A 21997-nucleotide genomic window follows, 5' to 3' on the forward strand; every position below is an offset into this window, starting at 1 on the left:
CTAGTGTGCACCCCTAACATCTTTGTCCAAGAAACTGCAAATAATGTCTTTCATAACAGAACAACCATTGCTCTATAACTTGGCGAACAGGTCTTGTTCTTCTCACCATTGCTATGCGCCCCAGCCCCTCCGTCTGTCTTCCTATCACGTATATTATTGTCCTTTGCAGTGTCTTTTTTTTTGTTCAAGGGTCAGGTGTATTTCAGCTTTTTCCCTTAGTAATATAAGCACCATAAATTTTTTTCCCAATTCCCCTCCATAAACATTTCTAATTAATTACTTAGAGTACTATTTCAAATAAACAACAGACATTACAGTCAGCAACTTTCAAATGTTAGGTTTAAAGGAATAAATGACATTTTATTATTTTAGAGACCCCAGTTGTTGAACTGAAATCTTTTGTATCAGACCTTTTACTTAGAGAGTTTTTTAATATACTGCTTGCTTTAGCTGTTTTCCTGCCTATACTTTTTTTCTTCCTTTTTTGTGGGGTGTAAGGGAATGGGGGCTGGAGTGGTTTGGGTGCTAGAAATTGAGCCGATGCTGAGTGTCTTCTAAATGTGGAAGCGCTGTATTGCCGGATGTGCCATGCCTAGCCTCTGCTGAGAGTGACTTTGGACTTGTTCTTCAGAACCAGCCAAGTAGTGAAGATCTGTGTTTGTATCACAGGATCATCAGCAAGTTTGTGGAATAGGGGATATTTTAGTCTCTAATTTTACACTGTATTTTAGAGTCTACTACCTTTTAATATGCCCCCCTCATCCTGCAAGGTAGAGAAAGTCACTATGTCTGTTGAGTGTAACCTCTTGCTCACACGTTCTTAGTTTTACGTCTCCTGTCAACTGGTACTCATTTTAAAAGATGGTTTCTTGAAAATTCCATAAGAGATGTGAGTATATTTGATGATAAATCATTGGAATGCTTTCTGTTTTCAAGTTAGATCCTGAGCCATGAAAGTGGCTGACAGCCGAAAGCTAAGAATTACTGCTCTGCTGCAGGCGTCTCTTTGGGGGTTGATGATGAACTGACTCAAAGCAGAAAGACTAGCAAGCTAGATGCAGGTATACGTTCTTTTAATTAAATTCTTAAGTGATGAACGTGATCGTAAATTCACAGTTTTGGATTGGCCAGTAGCTCAGCAGATAAGTCACTTGCCATGCAAGCGTGGCAGCCTTCAGTCTCCAGAACCCACAGAAAGGTGGGAAAAGAGAACCTGCTTGACAGAGTTGTCCTCTGACCTCTCTGCAAGCACACCGTGTTGTGATCACACCCACGCGTCTCTCTCTCTCTCTGTCTCTCTCTCTCTCTCTCTCTCACACACACACACAATAAAGAAAAAGGTTTTAGTTTTCAGTTTTGGTTTGATGAGTGTGTGATTAGGCACATCATAGTGTTAGTGTAAGTGTATGCTCTGAAACTCCTCTTGGAGTTGCTACTACATACTCTATGCTAGTAACTAGGTCGGTGCCTTAATTGGAATGTTTTCTCGCTTGGCTTGACTTGCAATAACAATGTCAGAGACAAGAGAGTGATTTGCCTCTGATGACTTTTATGTCCAGGAAAAGTGTCTTTTTGACTTGTTTGTATTAAATGTATTAAATTCAAAACTTCCCATTTTGAAGTTTAATTACATAAATTGTTTAGGCTCCTTAAAAAAAAAGAATCACTTAAAATTTACGTGCCCTAACATTACCAAGATGTGTTCCAGAGAATGTTATTTACAGCCTTTGTGATGTCCTAGAAAACAGAGTTTGTTACCAAAGTGTGTTGTCTGATGGTCACAAATGAAACAGGAAAAGCCTCTTATATGGAGCTATAAAGAGTGCTGTTTTCATAGTTTTCTGTCTAGACCCTGTGTGTGCACACATATCTGATTGTGGCTTCAGTAAACTTCATGTATCTACTAGTATTCTGTGAAATGTACAAAGGGAAAATTGTCCTAGCAGGTATATACTGGGATCTAAGTATATAATATGCTTATCTAGTTCCTGTTTTTCAAGAGTCTTCCATGATCTGCAGCTCTGTACCTAAAAGATTAAGTCCTGAAGCCGCTTGATTTGGGGAGTAATTACACTCATCCTGACCTGGATTATCTCCTATGGGAGAACGTACCAGTTCATTTTTAGAGGCTTGTGTTTGTTTGCTTGTTTTTGAGAGGGAGTCTCGTTTTGTAACCTAAGCTGGCCTTGAACTTAGAATTCTAGTGCTTCAGCTCTTATGCTGGGATTGTAAACTGCCATGCCCGGCCTGGAAATTCTCTATACAGAAAATTTTGTTTGTTTTTTCGAGACAGGGTTTCTCTTTAGCTTTGGAGCCTGTCCTGAAACATGTTCTTTGTAGACCAGACTGGCTTCAAACTCACAGAGATCTGCCTGCTTCTGCCTTCTAAGTGCTGGGATTAAAGGCATGTGCCACCACCGCCCGGCTATACAAAAATGTTATGCTGACTATTTAGCTGTTCCGAATATCATGGGGAAGTTACGCTTTTTTTTTTTCTTTTTTATATCAGAGAAGTACTTATACAAAGTGTTAATCAACTTTAATTTGAAAACTTATATGTGTGGGTGTTTTGCCTATAAGCGTGTGTGTGCCTAGTGCCCATGGAGGCCAGAGAGGTATTGGATCCCCTGGAGCTGGAGTTTCAGACAGTTATGAACTTCCATGTTGGTGCTGGGACTCTCTTAACCACTGAGCAATCTCTCTAGCTCCTGTACTGTTAGATTTTTAAGATGCTGGTATTTAAGACAGGCTGTTGGGTAAACAAATTTCATGATAGTCTTGTTAAAAGGTTTTCCTTTTAGGAATAGTTCACTTGTGGGGAAAGCAAGGACAGTACGTAAAGCAGTGTTGTGTCTTGGCAGATTCCAGTGTGATTGTGATAGAAATGGACTGTGTCGTAGTTGAGGTCATCAGAAGAGAAAACTGACCTTTTTCATTTTTTTCATCTTCAAAGTTACAGAGCTGCATTGGAAACAAATCCCTGCTCTTGCTAGTAGTCGATTAACTGTAACATTTTTATACTATTACCACGTTATTAACAAGTTAACTGTGGGTTCACATGAATTATTTTAGTCCTACCAAGAAGAGTCTTCCTTGGGAGTTCTTTTTTAGGAAGGTACAACTCTGTTTCAAACTCTCAGAAAGCATTAAAGTAAGTTGTTACTAGGTGTTAAACAAGTCCTTGTTAAGTTAGTGAACATAGAGGGTTTTTTAAAAAGATTTTTAAATATTTATTTTGTTTTTATATGTATGACGATGTTTTGCCAAGATATATGGTTATGCATTGCCTGTGTGCCTGATGCCCAAGAAGGCCAAAAGAGGGTGACAGATCCCCTGAAACTGGAATTAGAGATGGCTGTGAATCACCATGTGGGTGCTGGGACCTCTCTGCAAGAGCAGCAAGAGCTCTAAATTTAAACTGAGCTATTTCTCAGTCTGTGATGACACTGTCTTGCAAATTTAAGTTAACCTTCTTCCTACTTTTATGGGGCCCTGTACCCCTCTTTGCCTTTTGACAACTTTTCGGGTTTTTTTTATTATGGGGGCATGCGTGCCATGGCACAGGTATGGAAGGCAGCTTTTGTCGGTTTGTGAGGTGAACCCCTTCCTCACAGAGCCTTCTTTCCAGGCCAGCCTTTCATTTTCATGTCCTCCTTTTTTCTTTCCTATCCCCATTGCTTTTTTGGGGAGGAGGGTTAGTCTCCTTTGTGCATTAATAAATGACATTACCAACCCCCCCGCCTCCCGTTTTTAGTTTTAATAAGCAGGTCATTCAGTTACAGTTCTGAGTATATCTCAGTTGCCTGTTAGTGGGTTATTTCATGTTACTTGCTGAATGGAATTGTGAATCTCAAGTGGCAATTATTAACAAAAAGGTATTCTAATAATCACCCAAGCTAATTTCATGATTCAAGTGTTTTGTTGATGAGACTTTTATTTTGGATGTGGATTCAGTCTGTAGCCCGTCTGGTCTCAGTCCTCCTGCTGCAGTGTTCTCAGTAGCTGGAATCACAGATGTGTGCCACCACACCTTGGCTGTATGTGTGCATATACAAATAATACCAATGACCCTTAACTTCTGTTTGACTATCTCCTACATTTATAGTTAGCTCTCTTTCCAGAGATAAACCTGTTACTAATTAAGCATAAATTTTTTCATCTGGGTTAGATTTTACTCAAATTGTTTTTCTCTTTAAAACTTTTGGGGGGTTAAAGAGATGGCTCAGCAGTTAACAGCATTGGCTGCTCTTCCAGAGGAGCAGGGTTCAATTCCTGGCACCCACATGGCAGTTCACAACTGTCTGTATCTCCAGTTCCAGAGAATCTGACACCCTCACACAGACTTACAGCAGGTAAAACACCAGTGCACATAAAATAAAAGCAAATCCTTGTCCTTGGATAGCATTTTGTTGTTTTGTATGAGAGCCACAAACCTTCACTGCAGGTGAAAGCACCAGTGAGGCTGGCAAGGCAGAGGAGAGCCCAGAGCCCAGAAGTGAAGCCCTGGCAACCTCTCCAGGCTAAATGATGGTACTGGCACTCAGCAGTAGCCAGAAATGCCATGGATGTAGGCCAGGGAGCCAGTTTTAGGTGGTCTGCAAACTTTGCTTTCCTCCTGCCCCACCACTCCATGTTCTGTGTTTGCTAGCTGCTGGGCCCATGCCTTTGTCTCTAAGAGGTGGATGTGGAATAGTGCCAATCTTAATTGGGACTTTATGAAGATTAAGTAAGTTTAAAAGTGGAAAGCATTTTAGGATCCATCTAGCATGCGGTAAATGCTGCAGTGACCATGTGTCTTAGTTTCTATTGCTGTGAAGAAACACCATGACCAAAGCAAGCTGGGGAGGAAAGGGTTTATTTATTTGGCTTGCACAAGTGCATCTAGTCACTAAAAGAAGTCAGGGCATGAACTGGAGTCAGGAGCTGATGCAGAGGCCATAAAGGAGTGCTGCCTCCTGATTTATCCCCATGGCTTGTTCAGCCTGCTTTCTTATAGAACCAGAACCACCAGGGATGGCACCACCACAATGGGCTGGGCCTTCCCTCATCAATCACTAATAAAGAAAATGCCCTATGGGTTTGCCTACAGTGGGATCTTATGGAGGCATTTTCTTAATTAAGGTTCCCTTTGTCTCGAATGACTTTAGTTTGTTTAGTTGGCATAAAACTACCCAGCTCACCATATTTTACTAATACAGGTTAGCATTTATACATCTCTGAAGTCAGGATATAGCCTACAGTTGTGGTTAGTATTGTTATCCTGATGATATACATAATAATAGTGGGTCTCCACATGGTGGAAGGAGGGGGCTGAGCCTTGCAAGTTGTCCTCTGACAAACATACTTGCACATGCAGTAACAATAAATAAAGTGTGGAGCTAGAGAGATAACTCAGTGCCTCCAAGTCCTTGCTTCTCCTACAGTGGACCTGGGATCCGTTCCCAGCACCCACATGGCAGCTCACAGCTGTCTATAACTCCTGTTCCGGGGGGGTCTGATACCCTCACACAGACATACATGCAGGCAAAACACCAATGTACAAAAAATACAAATAAATTATTTTTACAAAATTAAAGGAAGAAAGAATTATTTATGGGTATTTAACTGTCATTTTTCAGCACAAGACATCCGCTATTAAGATCAGATGAGGACTATTTTTCTCTTTTGAAGTACTTAATGTTTGAGGACCACTCGTGGTTGAACTGTAGTAGGTGCAGACTCCATCACGGCACTCTGGTAGCACACCGGTAGCACAGCACTTAGGAGTTCAAGGCTAGCCTGAGCTGAATGAGAACCTGTAGGGACTCTACAGCCACCATGGCTGATGCTGGAGGAGAAACAGCTTCAGGAACCACAGGAGGACGTGTTCACAATGCTAGCATTCAGTGTTTGCCATTTGTCTCTACTTGAGACTCAAGCAGCTAACATTTGAACACTTAATCTTTGCAATTCTTCCTTCACTGTTGGAGACCTTATCACCTGCTGCTCATATTCAGGGTGACTGTGACTTCATCCTCCCAGAAGGAAGTGTCATGCTGCCTCTCTTTTGACAGCTACAACCAAATGAAAGAAAACACATTACTCATACTCAGATCCTATAAAGATTTGACCATTTTTGTTCAAACACAGGTCTACATTTTTTATTTTTGTAGCATTAAATATGCTTAATTTCTATTTCGAACTTGTGACTCGAAGATTCCGAGTGTTTTTCACTGCTGTATAATGGTGCTCAGCTGCTCATCTTCACTGATGGCATCTGTGCATGGCGTCCACACAGAGCACTTTAACTCCCTCAAAATATGGTATCCAGTGTGATCACATTCTACCCAACAAGTTATAACTTCAAGGTTATGTTTGTAAATGAAGCTTTGTGCCCTTCATTCCTCTTTCCACTTGTCTCAGCCTGGAATTTGAACTTGATAGTAATAAAGAAACCTCTCTTCATTCCTCAGCTGCCTTGACTTCCTTATGTGCCTTCTCTCTTGCCCCTCCCACTTTTCAGGTCTCTTGTGTTGGGGGGGGGAGGGAGGGAAACTGCTGTAATTTGATAATACTACCTAAATAAATAGACTTGGGAAAGACCATTTCCTCAGTGTCCCATTTGCTGATTTTCTCCAGAATTAACTGGTATAATTTTGGGAGTACGAAAGTTGATTTCCTTTTTTTTCTTGTAATGCTGTTTTATTTTTTATTGATAGATTCAAAAGCTCTGTGACCGAGTAGCTTCATCTACTTTACTGGATGACCGAAGGAATGCTGTGCGTGCTCTTAAATCCTTATCTAAGGTTTGTAACACTAAATTATCCCCCCCCCTCCCCGGTGTATGAGTGTTTTGTCTGCAGGTGTGTATGCAGCACTTGCATGTGTAGTGCTTACAGAGGCCAGAAGAGGGTGGAGGAGTTACAGAAAGTTGTGAGCTGCTGTGTGGGTGCTGGGATTCAACCCAGGTACTCTGAAAGAGTACCCAGTGCCCTGAACCACTGAGCCATCTCTACAGCCCCAAATTACTATTGGTTTTTTTTTAGTTGTGCATTGGTAATAATTAGTAATAACACTTTCCTGTTTTCTGTGTAGAAATACCGCTTGGAAGTGGGAATCCAAGCTATGGAACATCTTATCCATGTGTTACAAACGGATCGGTAAGTTTTGGTATTGATTTTTTTCTTCTAATTTTTTTTTTTTTTTACTTTTAATTTGTTCTGTAGTTAACCATCATTATTCCAGAAGATAGTAACATTAAGTCTACTACACTTTTTACTCTTGGTTCTCATTTCAGTAAACATTTATTGGATACTAGGGACAAGCCACTGTGCTAAGCATTAGTTGACACATAAAAGTAGGATAGAATAACCAGATGTAGTAGTGCACACATGTAATCAAATCACTTAAGTGCAGTGAGGAGGGTTAGGATTTAAGGTCATCATTAGCTTCCTAGCAAGTTCTAGGCTAGTCGAGGCTTGGAAAAAAAAAGTCTTGGAAAAAAAAAAAGGTGGGGAGTGGGTAATGTTGTAACTTAATTATAATGGCTTTAAGATTTTGATTTGTATTGGGTGAATGAATATACTGATACTCATTTTTAGAAATATATGCTACAGTATGTAAGTTAAACAGACGTTTTCCTTTTAGGACAGTAAATGCACAAGAGTGGTTATAAATCTGGCATGTCTTTAGAGAGTGATAACAGCCTATTTGTTTTTAGGACATTTTGTCTGTATTTCCTGTTTTACTTGCTTGTGCATAGATGGTTTTTATATCTTGCCTCTGACAAAATGTCTGTAGAGCTTTAGTTGCTTGTCACACATTTCTACTCCACTGAGATCCCACCTAGGACCTCAAATTCAGAATCAGGACTGGGGAGACAAGTGTTTGCTGTACACGTTCCCAACACCCAGATAAAAGCTGACATGGCGCTTTGCTGCAGGGAGGAGACAGGTGGAGATCTCAGGGCCGCAGTTCTTGCCTGGTCCTCCTACTCCTGCCTGTCTGCCCACTTCAGCTGTGTTTTCTTTTGAATTTATCCCAGTCAAAAGTACCCTTTCATTATGTTAAAAACCAGAAGCTCTCTGCTGAATTCATCCCTGTAAGCCAAAGAAAGATAGCATGTTTTCAACCCTCAATGTGTCTATCCCTTAAATCATTTTCCTGGCTTTTTGCTGTGTTACAGGATATGAAAAAGTTCTTTAAAATTTATTGTTTCAGAGTTTCTGGGTGGGGATTGAGGGGTGACTTAGCTAAGTAGACTGAAGGCCTCTTTAGCTGTAGTAGAAATATCAGCAGAGACTGCAGTCAGCTTGATGTGCTGGAGGGTCAGTCACATGGCTGCTGCTCAGAGGCCTCAGCACTCCTCCATGTTGCTCTCTTTAGCCTGCTTGAGCGCACTCTGATAGAAGACAGTTCTGGAATGTCTCTGGAGCCTGTGGTCCAAGGGAGCAAGGAGACAGCCAGTACACTCCTGCTACTTACTCTCACACATACTTAGTCATCAGAAATGAGTACATAAGTTGCCCCCATGTAAGGGGTGACTCATTAAGGCTCTGACTTCTGAGAGCTGCATCAGAGAGCTGTAGGCATCATCTAAAACTACTACCACCTTTAAACTGTATTTTTTGCCTCTGATCTTTGTAACCTATGTTTTTTTCGTGTTTTACCAATTCAATGTAGTGTGAAATCCAAAATCAGATTTATTTATTTTTATTTATTGGTGTGTGTGTGTGTGTGTGTGTGTGTTGTTTTTGTTTTTTAAGGCAGACTTTCCCTGTAAAGCCCTGACTGTTCTAGAGGTTGCTCTGTAGACCAGGCTGGCCTTGAACTCAGAGATCTGCCTATCTTTGCCTCCCAAGTATATCATCACTACCCGGCTATTTTGTATTTTCCAAATACAAATCTTAGACCTTTTTAGGAAATTCTATTCCAAATACTTTATTTATTCTTATCATTGGAATTACTTAAGTGATCAGCTCTAGGATCCACTTGTCTCTATTCCAACACTGGGGTCACGGGCACATACAACCATAGAGCTGTTGTCTGTGGGTCCTGGGGATTCAGATTCAAGTCCTCATGTTCACAGAGGAAATGGCCTTTCCCCACTGAGCCATCTCCCCAGCACAGGTTTCTTAAGGATTCAAGTCAGGACCTACACATGCTGCACAGATGTCCTACCACTGAGTTGAAGACCCAGTCCTGAGTTGTGAGCTTTTAGGGGCAGCCCCGGTCATGTTAAAGAAAGTCTCTTATGGCTCGGGATTCTCATTTGTCTCTTATAAGGTGTGTTTCAAATTTTCTCAGAAACAGAGTAGTGAATAATTGGTGTAAAATCCTTTTTCCTTCAGCACTCCCATCTCTGATAACCTGTGCGTCATCTTCGTTCTCACGCCCTTCCTCATGTGGGACCTTTGGGACATTCTTTCTCTGGATGCTGTTAACAATCCTCCATAAGAGGGAAAATCTGACAGATTTTGAAATTTGTCAGCAAGTATAAAATCTTGTGTTTTTTGATTATATAAATTTGCATATTTACTGCAAGGATTTTTTGAGGAGACAAAGTATAGAGAAGTTAGACTACAGATAACACTATTTTACATATACGAATGACATGGACATAAAATTAACTGGCTCACTAGTTTTAAAGCTTGGTTTACTTTATAAATATATGATGTTTTAATAAACACATGCACTTCTGATCCTAACTCCAGTGTATTTGCCATTTCCAACATGTAGAAGTCTTTGCTGGGGGCGGGGGGGGGGAGCAGTGGAATGCAGACCGTTCTAGATTGGAAATGTCAAACAGTCAACTTCATACATTGCTCCTTTAGATGCGTCTTAAGAAGTTGTACAGAGATAAGTGGGGATAAAGCTGAACGCAGTAGCCTAGTTCATTTCTTCCACGGTAGTAAGTTAGTCCTTCCTTTCTGTTGGAGCAGGTGGCTCAAGTCTAAAACTTTTTTATTTTCTCATAATCACTTAGTCCAATGTTTGTCTTTGAATGCATTTAAGCTAGATGGCTCAATTGTTTCATCAAATTATTAATAAGAATTTCTGTATCATCTAAAAAAATAAACACATGCACACATACACATAAATAAACACTCATGGTTTGCTAAATGGAATTATCCTATCTAGTTTTTTGAAAGCTTTTTTTTATGGATATGGGTGTTTGCCTGTTCGTATCTCTGTGTGTGGTGCCCATGAAGGTCAGAAGAGAGCATTAGATCCCCTGGGACTGGAATTATGGACAGTTGAGTGCTACCCTATGGGTGCTGGGAATTGAACTAGAGTCTTCTAGAAGAACAACCAATGATCTTAACTTGTGAACTATCTCTCTAGCCCTTTGTCTGTCCATTTTTAAACTTAGGTTTTTTTTTTTCCTACTTGACACCGTGTTAGGATTTGTTTAATAATCAATCATTCTGTCACATATTCTTTTCGGGCTGGGGGGAGAGATGTTTGTCTGTTTGTTTGTTTATTTGTTTTTAAAGGTAGGATTTCTCTGTGTAATAGCCCTGGTACCCTGGAATTCATTCTGTAGATCAGGCTGGCCTCAAACTCACCTGCCTCTGCCTCCCAAGTGCTGGGACTAGAGGCGTGTGCCACAACCACCCAGCACATATTCTTTTAAGATACTTCTTAATTGCTGTCTTATGTCTGTAAGTATAATAATTTCTCTTTTTCAGTTCTGATTCTGAAATAATAGCTTATGCTTTGGACACACTCTATAATATAATATCTAATGATGAAGAGGAAGAAGTAGGTAAGTTTCCAGTTATTTTACTGTGCTTCTATGTATAAACTAGGTTATGCCAATTTTGCTTTAAAGTTGAGTTTATTATTTTATAAAATTGTTCGCTATTCATAGGTGTTTTCTTTTTAAGTTACTCTTAATCAGTACAGTAAAGATCTACCCTCAGTCCCGAGTAGTGTCTAGGATGAAGCTCAGTGTGTGATCTGAGCCGTATGACAAGGTGGAGTGAGGTTTCTGTCCTGAAGTCAGGGACTGTGCGGCCTGGGCTAAACCAAGTTAGGGAATGTCTCTCCTAATACTTAAACCGTTATTTTCCTGAGACTTTGTTAATTTATAAAGAGCAACAATTTATTAAATTTAGGAAGGTTTTTTAAAATTATTTTTTCTTTGTTACTTCATGAGAGGCTTGGTTGGATGTCTGTACCTTTGTTGTGTAAATAGTGAAAATTTCCTCAGTGAGTAACATTTCCTAGTGCTACTGAGAACATTCCACACATCCAGTATTGGTTACAGTAAGACATTAGTGGGGTTTCCATTACTTTAGAGGAAAAAGCAGACATATTCATGTGTTTTATAATTCTAATTTATGCTGATATATAACAAAACAAAATTGTAAATAAATATTGACCTTGCGCATATTTTGTTAACAGTTGACCAGAAAAGCATGTGCTTGTTAACCCACAGAGTACTGGTAGTGTGAGTGTTTGGAGTGATGTGTTGGGTGGTCATGGTCATGGTCCCATAGAATGAAGTACACTTTTTTTACAATTTTATTTCTCTGTGGTATACCTTGCTTAGAAGTTTATTAATTTCTAAAGGGCAAAAATATTTAGTAAACATAATTTATTTTCTGTAGATAAAGAAATTGAACACATAGCCACTTAAACATACACAAAAATATTTCTTGAAGAAAAGGTACTTGCTTCTTCTAGTGTTTATCAGATGAGAAAATTAAATGCAACATACCTTTTGTTGTTTGCAGCAAGGGTCTGTGTAGTTCTGGCTGTCCTGGAACTCACTTTGTAAACCAAGTTGACTCCAAACTCATAGATCTTCCTGCCTCTCAAATGCTGGGATTAAAGGCATGCCAAACCATGCCCAGCCACTCAGCACACTTGTAAACAATGGCTTAAAACCCCTCCATTTCTTAGATATTCAGTATGGGAGGTGTTTTTTTCTTGTGTGTATTTAGGATTACTATGTTTTACTTACTTGCATTTTTTGAGACATTCTCACTGTGTTATTGAGGCATGAACTCAACGCATAGCTCAAGCTGGCCCTGCATACCTAGTCTTTGTGTACCAGCTTCCTGGATGCTAGGATTTTAGGCAGGTGCCACAGTGCCTGCTTCTGTGCTGTTTATTTTTAATTCATCATTCAACAGTCTTTGATAAAATAGGAAAACAACTTTGGATAAACAGTAGCAGTAATTTTTTTAGGGACTTTTTCTTCAGTTAAGTGAGTAAATTTAAAAAATTTTTAAAACTAGATATTAAGATATGTAATGCTTTACTGCAAGGTAATTCTCCAATGACCTAAAAACTATTTAGAGTTCTTTATTTTGGGAATATTTTATAACCCGTTAGTGATAAATCTGTCTCATAGCCCTAAAAATATAGTATATTCCATGTGTCTTGGATGCTCCTCAGCTGTTTGCCTTAAAGGATGGAATCTCATTTTCCAAGAACTACACTGCTTCCTTGATCTGCTCCTGTGTTTATACAGATAGATGTGAATAGCTTTTCTTGTCACCTGCTTCTTATTTATTTATTTTCATCTACCTTTTCAGATGATGTTGAAGGTAAAGGTTTGCTTTTTCATATGCATGATGCTTTAGACTTAAGACCTGGTAATATAAAAGGACACTGTCAAATGCTGTTTCTTCTGGCTTCTAAAAACTCTGACATTGGTTTGAGTGTGTCAGATCTGTTATTAAACAGGAATATTTAATAATCTTATGTCCATACCATGAAACAATTCTAGTGTTTCTTTTAATAAAATCAAAAATTTCCCCCAGATTCATTTTATTTAAATTTGTTTGTATACGCTTTCTGGAAAGCAAATTATTTATAAGCACTATTTGAATATGTATACACATAGATGCAGACATATCTACTTAACTGAGTGAGTGGAAAGCACTCAGTGCAGAGAAGTGTATTGATGTTGTCCCTTTAAAGTGCCAGTGCACAGCTGTGCTCCGGGTACTGACCTTCTACATCGGTTTCTAGAGTTCACTGATACTTACCCTCTTGTGATCTGTTTGACTTCCAGTAACTTTTAACCATAATTTTTTTCTTTGTAATTAAAATAATTTTCTTATTTTGTTTAATATTCCTAAATATTTTAGAATGAATGAAATATTATCTAAACTAGATTTAAAATAACAGTTACCAATACCTAACAGAAAACTAACATACTAAAATGCTAGTTCTACTTTTTATGGCATTTAAGTCTGTTGCTTAAAATCAGAGAATCCCGGAACACTGCCATGACTCTTGTCTGACTGTTTCTTTGGAATGGTACAGATCAGGAGTTGTTGTTTCTGCTGTTGTTTTCTCATATTTGTGTAGAGCTTTAAAGTGCACAGAGTCCTTTCATGTCAGTGTCTTACTTAAGCCTCATAGTAGCCTCAGGGTAGGTGTTTCTCTTTCCTCAGATTAACCAAACCAAAGACTGGCCATTGTCCTCATACACTATGACATGGCTAACAGACAGTGTCTTCTCTCTTACTGTCCTTTCTTGTTTTTAAATTCTCCATGGATTTTCCAATTGAATAAAGTGTGGCCAATTTTACATTCTAACTAGAACTTAGAATTGTGTAATTTACATAATTGGTTGATAGAAAATTCAGATAAGCATTTAAAAATATGCATACCTGCTTAACTGTCGGGCCACATTTGTAAAAGATTACCTGATGTTCTAGCTTTGTTACTTATGTCTACTTTAGTTAGAATATCTTTTTCTTTTTTTCAGGGGACTGGAAGCGGGGGTCTTGGATTTTTGAGATAGGGTCTTGTAATGTGGTCCTTGCTGTCCTGGAACTCATTTTGTATGTCAGCCTGACTTAGAACTTGCAGTGATCCTCCTGTCTCTGTTTCTGAGTGCTGAGATTACAGGCATATGCCACCATGCTCTACTTTAGATTACCTCCTTCTACACGGCAATTTTTCTCTCTAGAGTATAGATTTTGAACTTAGAATGGAGTTCCATTAAAAGGTCCCACAGTGCTTTTCAAACAGTTTACACTTCTGGAAAACATACCCCTATAAATACATTTTAAGAACCAACATATCTGTGTGTTTAGTTAAAAGCTAATTGCATAAATAGATCTGGAAAGTGGTAGGATATATGGGGTATGTATATATACACACATATGGACTTAAGATCTAGTCTTTGACTTTACTCTTCTGTTTTAGGTTTATCTTTGCTTTAACAATAGATCACATTTTTCCCACTTACATTAATGGATCACCTATTTTTTACAGGTTAGAGAAAGTGTTGCACATAGTATATAAACTAAGATTAGAGAGATAAAATCATCTGTGATATAAGTATGCCAGTGTGACAAGATGATTTGTCTCATGCTTTTGTCTGTATGTATAATAGATATAATTTTGTTTTGTCTTCTTGAGACAAGGTCTTTTTCTACATAGCTCTGGCTAACCTGGAACTTACTATGTAGACCAGGCTGGCCTTCAACTCACAGAGATCCGCCTGCCTCTGCCTCTCAGATTGCCAGGATTAAGTGTGTACCACCATGCCAAGCTAGATAAAATTTCTTATGGCTGTAGTTTTAATTTACAACTTTTAGACATGATTAACTTAATAGCTTTAACAATTTTACTTTACCACTAAAAGCTTTGTGTACTATTGCTTAGCTAGTTTGAGGCATCCATTAAAGTTTGGAAGTCTGAGGTCAGAGAGATGTGTCAGTAGTTAAAAACCCTGGCTGCTCTTCCACAGGGCCCTAGGCTCCTTTTCCCAGCACTCAGATGGCGGCTCCCAACCTTCTTTAACTCCTGTCCCAGAGGATCTTATACCCTCTTCTGGCCTTTGCAGGCACTGCATGCATTTGGTACTCAAGCATACAAGCAGGGAAAACATCCATACATATAAAATAAAAATAAATAAGTCTTGGACCTAGAAAGATGATTCTGTGGTGAAGAGCACAGGCTGCTCTTCCAGAGGACCTCATTCGATTCCCAGCAACCACATGGCAGCTCACAACTGCCTGTAATTCCAGTTCCAGGGGATCTGGTGTCCTCTCATTGACATACATGCAGGCAAAACATCACTGCACACAATAAATCCTGGATGTCCTGCCTTAGGGCTGTGATTTTTTTTTTTAAAGATTGATGGTTGTCCTGGTTAGTTTTGTCAAGTTGATACAAACCTAGGCATATATAGGAAGAATGAACTTAATTTAGAAAATGGCTGCATAAAGTTGGCCTGTAGGCAAGAACACAGGTGATTGATATGATTCTGGTAATTGTTGTGGGAGGGCCCAGCCATTGTGGTGGTGCCATTTCTGGGCAAGTGGTCCTGGAATATTTGAGTGTTTAAGGCAGTGGTAGTGCACTCCTTTGATCCCAGCACTCAGGAGGCAGAGGCAGGCGGATCTCTGAGTTCAAGGCCAGCCTGTTCCACTCTGAGGCCCCACAAAATTCCTACCAGGATTATAAGCGCTGAGAAGCTGTTCAACTCTTTTGTCAGGAACATGTGTCTCTAGGCTCTTGCTTTCAGCATATACATGTTACAATGCCCCACTATTCTATATTTTGAAAAGCTCACCAAGGCTCAAAGTATAGGTTAATTGTTTGTAATTACCTACATAGAAATGTTTCAGCATTTGATGAAGCAACTCACAGGCTGGAGAGATAGATGCTCAGGGGTTAAGAACATTTGTTGCTTTTGTGGAGGACCCAAATTTGGTTCCCAGCCCTTATGGTGATTCACAGCCATCTGTTGAAATAAGAGCGGCGGGGCTGCGTCCCCAACACCCCGGCCGCTTGGCTAGCTCATGCCCGAAATAACAACACACAAACTGTATTCATTTAAGAACTGCTTGGCCCATGAACTCTAACCCTTACAGGCTAATTCTCGCACCTGGACTAGCCCATTTCTAATGATGTGTGTAAGCACCCCAAGGTGCGCTTACCGGGAAGATTCTAGCCTACATCCATCCGGGATTGGAGGAGCTTCATTGCGTGCATCTGCCTGGGAGAGCTGAGCCTGGCGTCTCTGCTCTTGCAGAGCTGTCGGGTCTCTCTGGGAGCAGAGCAGAGTCTGACCTCACTTCCTCTTCCGCCCAGAATTCTATTCTGTTTACTCCTCCCATCTATGTTCTAAGCTGAGGCCAAGCAGTTGGTTTATTATAACTTAACCAATGAAATCAACAGATTGATATATGACACTCCCACATCAGCCATCCATTACAATAGTTTTAAGGCACCAAGCACTCACATGGTGCAAATGCAGGCAGAATGCTCATGCATGTAAGTTAAAAAGTAAATACATCTTTTTAAATTAGCAAAAAATATTTTATAGGATGAGTCCATGAAATCGGTACTTTTTCCCTTCTTTGACTAGTTTACTTATTTATTTAGTTTGTTCTTATTTATTTTATGTGTATTTATTTAATTAGTTTGTTTTTATTTATTTTATGAGTGTTTTGTCCGCATGCTTGTCTGTATACCACTTACATGCCTGGTGCCTATCGAGGCCAGAAGAGGGCATAGGATCTCCTAGAACTGGAGTTACAGGCAGTTAGGAGCCAACATGTGGGTGCTGGGAATTGAGCCTGGGTCCTCTGGAAGAGCAGCCAATGATGTTAACCACTGAGCCATCTCTACAGCCCCAGTATGCAACTTTAAGAGGGTATTCAGTTGCTTCTAGTTCAGGACTACTGGAATTGATTAGATCAATTTTTATCAACTTTTTTTTTTAATGATTTAGGCTTTTGTATATGTTTATTTTGTAGCTGTAACACCACAGTCAAAAGCACTTAGGGTAGGAAAGGACTTATTTGGCTTTCCCTTCCGAGTCACAGTTTATCACTGAAGGAAGTCGGGGTGGGAAGTTGAAGCAGAAACCAGGGATGAATCCTGCTTGCTGGCTCCTGCTCATTCTTAGCTTCTTAAATACAGCCTGGGACCACCTGCTCAGGGCACAGTGCCAGCCACAATGGACTGAGTTTCAGACCTAAGCTGCTCTCTGTGACACCTTCCCTCAATCCTCCACTCCTATCTTTCATCTTTCATGCCTTCAAATCCAGTACCATGGTGGGACTCTTAGACCTTGCTGCATTCTACTGTCAGCTTGAGATACAGGCTTGGACCACAGCTTCCTAGCACTGACCCTAAGGAAAGACTTTCCTGTTGTCCCAGTGAAGCGGACTTTGCCTCAGTGAAGCTGATCTCTTATCAATCACAGCTGACCTTTCAGCCCCGGCAGGCCAGCATCCAATTGCCTCAGTGAAGCACAGTGGTTCTGATCTCTTCTTAATCATAGCTGATTCTTCAGCCCCAATGGATCAGTACACACAGATTCCTCTTTTGGGAAGAGATATGTTTATTATATCTGAATGAATATTTTGCCTGATGCTCTCAGGGGTGAGCAGAGGGCTTTGGATCCCCTGGAACGTGGGATCTGAAGTTATGAATAGTCGTAAGTCACCATATGGGTGCTGGGGACCCAATCCAGATCCTCTGCAGCAGCAACTGTGCTCTTAGCTGCTGAGCATCTCTTCCCCTATTGATTCTTAATCCAAAATGTCACAAACTGTTTTAAGAGTCTTTGAAACCACACAGGCCTCACTGTTTGCATTTCTTTCAACGTTCGTTTCTTTCAAGGCTCCCGCAAGAATGAAGGCTTATTAAGAGTTGGATGATTTTTCCAACCTAAAGTTCCGAAGTATTCCACAATCCTCTAACAAAACCAGTCCAAGGCAAAAAGCCTGTGGCTGGCGTTATCACAGCATCCCACTCCTAGTACTTAATTACTTTCTAGTTTTATTCAGTTGCTATGACACACTCAAGGCCATCATCCTGCCTCAGCCTCATAAGTGCTGGGATTATAGGCATGCACTACCACTAAGGTCCTTAAAATGTTAGTCATTTTAGAACTTAATATTGTAAAGAAATTCAGTGTTAAATTCTGCTTTTATTGCTAAATTCTGTTCTTAGTTCTATATGAAAACAATACTGGATGCTCTGAAGATTATTGGTTTAATTTTATAATTAAATTACACTAACAAATAAAAATCAGCAATGAATACTGTTTTGAGATTTATTGATTTAGAGATATAATTTATGTAAAATAAAATTTGCTTCTAGAAGTTGTGTAGTCTTGAAAGTTTAGACAAAAGAATCGGTAGTGTTTGATGGGATGTGGCACTGTGGTTAAGTGCTTGCCACCATAAACAAAGCCCTGGTCCAAACCCCAGCACTGAAGGAAAAAAAAATGGTAGAACCATATTCAAGACAGAATATTTCTACCACCCTAAGCAATTCCCTTATCCTAATAAAAGTCTAACCTGGTGTCTTTGAGGAAATATGAAATCTAACTGGCCTTGAAAGTGAGTTCACAAGTAAAGTTTTCACTCATGATTGTATAACTAATACCAGCCATACTGTTGAATTGTTTATATTCCAGAAAAATGACCATTTTTGTTTAACTCTTCAGTGGAAGGATACTTTAACACAGCATCATGTTGAACTACTTTGTTCTTTGAATATTACAGAAGAAAATTCTACAAAACAGAGTGAGGATTTGGGAAGCCAGTTTACAGAAATTTTCATTAAGCAGCCAGAAAATGTCACTCTCCTGTTATCTTTGTTGGAGGTAAATAGGGAACATTGACCTGTCATGTTAATAAGCTGCTTTTGTTGGCTTTGTGGATGTTACTGAGGATATAATATGTACATACTTTCAAAGGAGTAAAGTTTGTTGTATCATGCCTTTTGAATCCTCGTGCATGCTATATGAAATATGTAATTTATTAAAATAATATGCATCTTATTTCTAGTTTTACAAAGTATTTTATCATTAATATTTTAGTTGATTTAATCAATTAACACTAACTCTTACTGCTTTTTATTTCTTAAAATTCATTTGTAAAGTTTACTGAAATTCTATTTTTTACTTGTAGCTTCTCATTGCATTATTAGTTGAAAATAATGTTTTTCTTGAAAATAGGGATTACAATTGTTAAACAGCAGGCATTCTTCCATTGCAGGAGTTTGATTTCCATGTCCGCTGGCCTGGCGTGAGACTCCTGACTTCTCTTTTAAAGCAACTAGGGCCCCCTGTGCAGCAGATTATCCTGGTCAGTCCCATGGGTAAGTGACTTGGCCTGTGTAATTTTGAGTAAGAAGATGAGGATCGTTTTCTAGAAGTGAGTGAAGTGATGCCTTAATAAATTGGGATCTAAATCACTGTATGCGTTTTTAGTCTGCCTGTATGTTCCTTATGGCTGTTCTCGTGTTCTAGGTGTTTCCAGACTTATGGACTTACTGGCAGATTCCAGAGAAATTATACGTAATGATGTAAGTTCATTTTGGTAGGGGAGCCCACATGATGCTTACTTTCTCTCTTTGTGAATGAAATCTTTTTAAGTTAAGAAAAGTTAGTTTGGGGGCTGGAGAGATGGCTTAGCGGTTAAGAGCATTGCCTGCTCTTCCAAAGGTCCAGAGTTCAATTCCCAGCAACCACATGGTGGCTCACAACCATCTGAAATGAGATCTGATGCCCTCTTCTGGCTGCAGATACACAGACAGAATATTGTATACATAATAAATAAATATTAAAAAAAAGAAAAGTTAGTTTGGGAAAGGTGGGATGATGGTCAGTCATTTAGACCTTTTAAACTTGTATTGTTTTCTTGTCTTCTGCCTAGCGAGTATTTAGAGTTAGACAAACCATTTGCTCTTCAAATTTACTACTTCCATATGTTTAAGCTTTCCTTTTGGTTTTTCGAGACAGAATTTCTCTGAAGTAGAAGCTGTGCTTTTTCCCGTGAGATATTTATTGTCTCTTTCACCATGTGGCCACCTACGAACTCATAAGTACTTGCTGTGTAATACTGAAAAGTAGGGCTGGAGAAATGGCTCAGCAGTCAGAATAGTGACTGCTCTTGCAAAGAACCTGAATTCAGTTCCCAGCACCCACATGTCAGCTCATAATTTGTCTGTGATTCCAGTTCCTAGGGGTCCTATGGCCTCCATAAGGCATGCAAGTAGTAAAAGGCATATATGCAGGCAAAACACCTATATCCATAGACAGAAATGAGTAAGAAGCAGTAACATAAGGTTTTCTTAATGGTAAGTGACAAAAGGTATAAACTTATGCAACTTAATAAGCTGGAAAGAGATAAAAGGGCAAAGACTTATTTAATTTAACCTTTCCTTTGTGTGCAGCTATACAGCTCTATTTGACATTCAGCAGCAAAGGGGTCTCATTCACATTGACTGTAAATTTTGAATTGTGTTAACAGTGTCATAAGTTACTATTATATACTGTGGAATATTCCTCTTTCCTTGGCCCAGATAGCTTTGTTGAGTTCTTATCAGTAAATACATTTTTTTTAATTTATTTATTTATTTATTTATTTTTTTGGTTTTTCAAGACAGGGTTTGCTCTGTGGCTTTGGAGCCTGTCCTGGAACTAGCTCTGTAGACCAGGCTGGTCTCAAACTCACAGAGATCTGCCTGCCTCTGCCTCCCGAGTGCTGGGATTAAAGGCGTGCACCGCCACCGCCCGGCCAGTAAACACATCTTGAGTCCCCATGTGCGCATCTGGAGTCCTCATATACACACCTGGAGCCCCATCTCCTCCATGATGAATTATGGATTTCTCTGAGTGCCCATGGACATGCTTCTTGAAGCCCACACCATGGCTGTCCTTGTAAAATTGACAGTGCATTCCTGGATTACTGCCTCAATGGTGGCAGGACAGCCGTTCTCCCCGCCCCAGGTCGGAAAGGAGGGCACAAAGGCTGTGGGAGGAAAAGCCGTACCACAAGTACCTTCTGTAAACTTTATGCAGGGCATACTATTCATGAGGCATGAATTTTCATTTCTTTTTCTGTTGATTTAAAAATCAAACTGTGAGAATTAGCGACCAGGTATTTGCAAGAATTCCTGAACTCTGTAGAAGTTCTGTTAGAAGGTGATGATGATATTTGGTCATTTGTATTATTATTTTAAGAAGAGTAAGTCTGAGAATGATCACTCTCTGCTTATGGAAACTACATGGTGATGGGTAAGTATGCAGTCGTTGTGTTTTTACCAGATGTGGTAAAAAGAGACCTCTTAGATAGGAGCGGTTACCAAGGCCCCATCCCTCTATGGGGATCTATGACCTTCAGAGAAGCAGATTGTTGAACTGTCTCTGCCCTCTGCGGCTTTCTACATATATAGGGAGTGAAGCAGTTGGACTTGTAAAATCCTGTTTATTATAGGATTCTGTGATTTTAAAGTAATTTTAGGTGCCCAGTAAGGTTCATGCTCAAGCAAACGCCATCTTTCTTTCCCATTAGGGTGTCTTACTGCTGCAGGCGCTAACAAGGGGCAACGGAGCAATCCAGAAGATCGTTGCTTTTGAAAATGCTTTTGAGAGGCTACTGGACATTATTACAGAGGAAGGGAACAGTGACGGAGGTAAGAGGGAGAGGCTGTGAAGGCGGCTTGGTACTCACTCTTTTGGGGTGGTCACCATGGTTTCACAGCAGGACATATGCTTGACTACATGATTTCAGCCTTTCTGGGACACAGGCCTGGACAGTCAGTGAGGCAGGAGCCCTCGACAAGTTATCGCTTAGACAGAAGAAATGTAGCTCTGTGAACATCTAAGCTAGTGTTGGACTCTGGCGTCCAAACACCGAGAAGGAGTCGCCCCCAGAGACCATCTCACACCACAGCCGATGCAAAAGCATGAGGATTTTATTAATTCTGTCATGACAGGGTCCCCCAGCATTCGGGAAGCCGAGGGACCTCGAATAGCGGGTACAGTCTACTTTTAAAGGGGCTACAGAAGCAAGGGGGGTTGTTCTTTGACTATTCTGATTGGCTTATTTGAAAGGGCTATTACCAATAATTGACTGGAGAGCTGTTGCCAGATCAGATGAGGTAAGAGGTCATTTTGACCTCGTTTCCCAGGGGACAGAACCAAAGCATACGTATATGGGTAATTGTTCAGGAACTGAGTACGTGCAAGTGTAGCTGTTAGGTCCTTGGTTCCCAGGGGAGGAGGGGAAGCACT

The 21997-nt window shown here is 39.9% G+C and overlaps 1 protein-coding gene across 7 annotated transcripts in view; it reads left to right on the forward strand.

Moving 5' to 3' along the window:
* The window catches only part of Uso1 (USO1 vesicle transport factor), a 116117-nt gene that overhangs the window by 2304 nt on the left and 91816 nt on the right, over positions 1-21997 (forward strand). For all 7 annotated transcript variants that reach the window (XM_050149922.1, XM_050149919.1, XM_050149920.1 and 4 more), the window contains exons 2-8: positions 6699-6785; positions 7075-7139; positions 10671-10747; positions 18480-18580; positions 18975-19077; positions 19229-19284; positions 21276-21396. In XM_050149922.1, coding sequence (XP_050005879.1) covers positions 6699-6785; positions 7075-7139; positions 10671-10747; positions 18480-18580; positions 18975-19077; positions 19229-19284; positions 21276-21396 — 610 coding nt within the window. The remainder of the gene's footprint in view (positions 1-6698; positions 6786-7074; positions 7140-10670; positions 10748-18479; positions 18581-18974; positions 19078-19228; positions 19285-21275; positions 21397-21997) is intronic.

The sequence above is a fragment of the Alexandromys fortis genome, unplaced genomic scaffold, assembly GCF_014885135.2.
Source record: "Alexandromys fortis isolate MF-2015 unplaced genomic scaffold, M_Fortis_MF-2015_v1.1 scaffold_0, whole genome shotgun sequence".
In the NCBI taxonomy this organism is placed as follows: domain Eukaryota; kingdom Metazoa; phylum Chordata; class Mammalia; order Rodentia; family Cricetidae; genus Alexandromys; species Alexandromys fortis.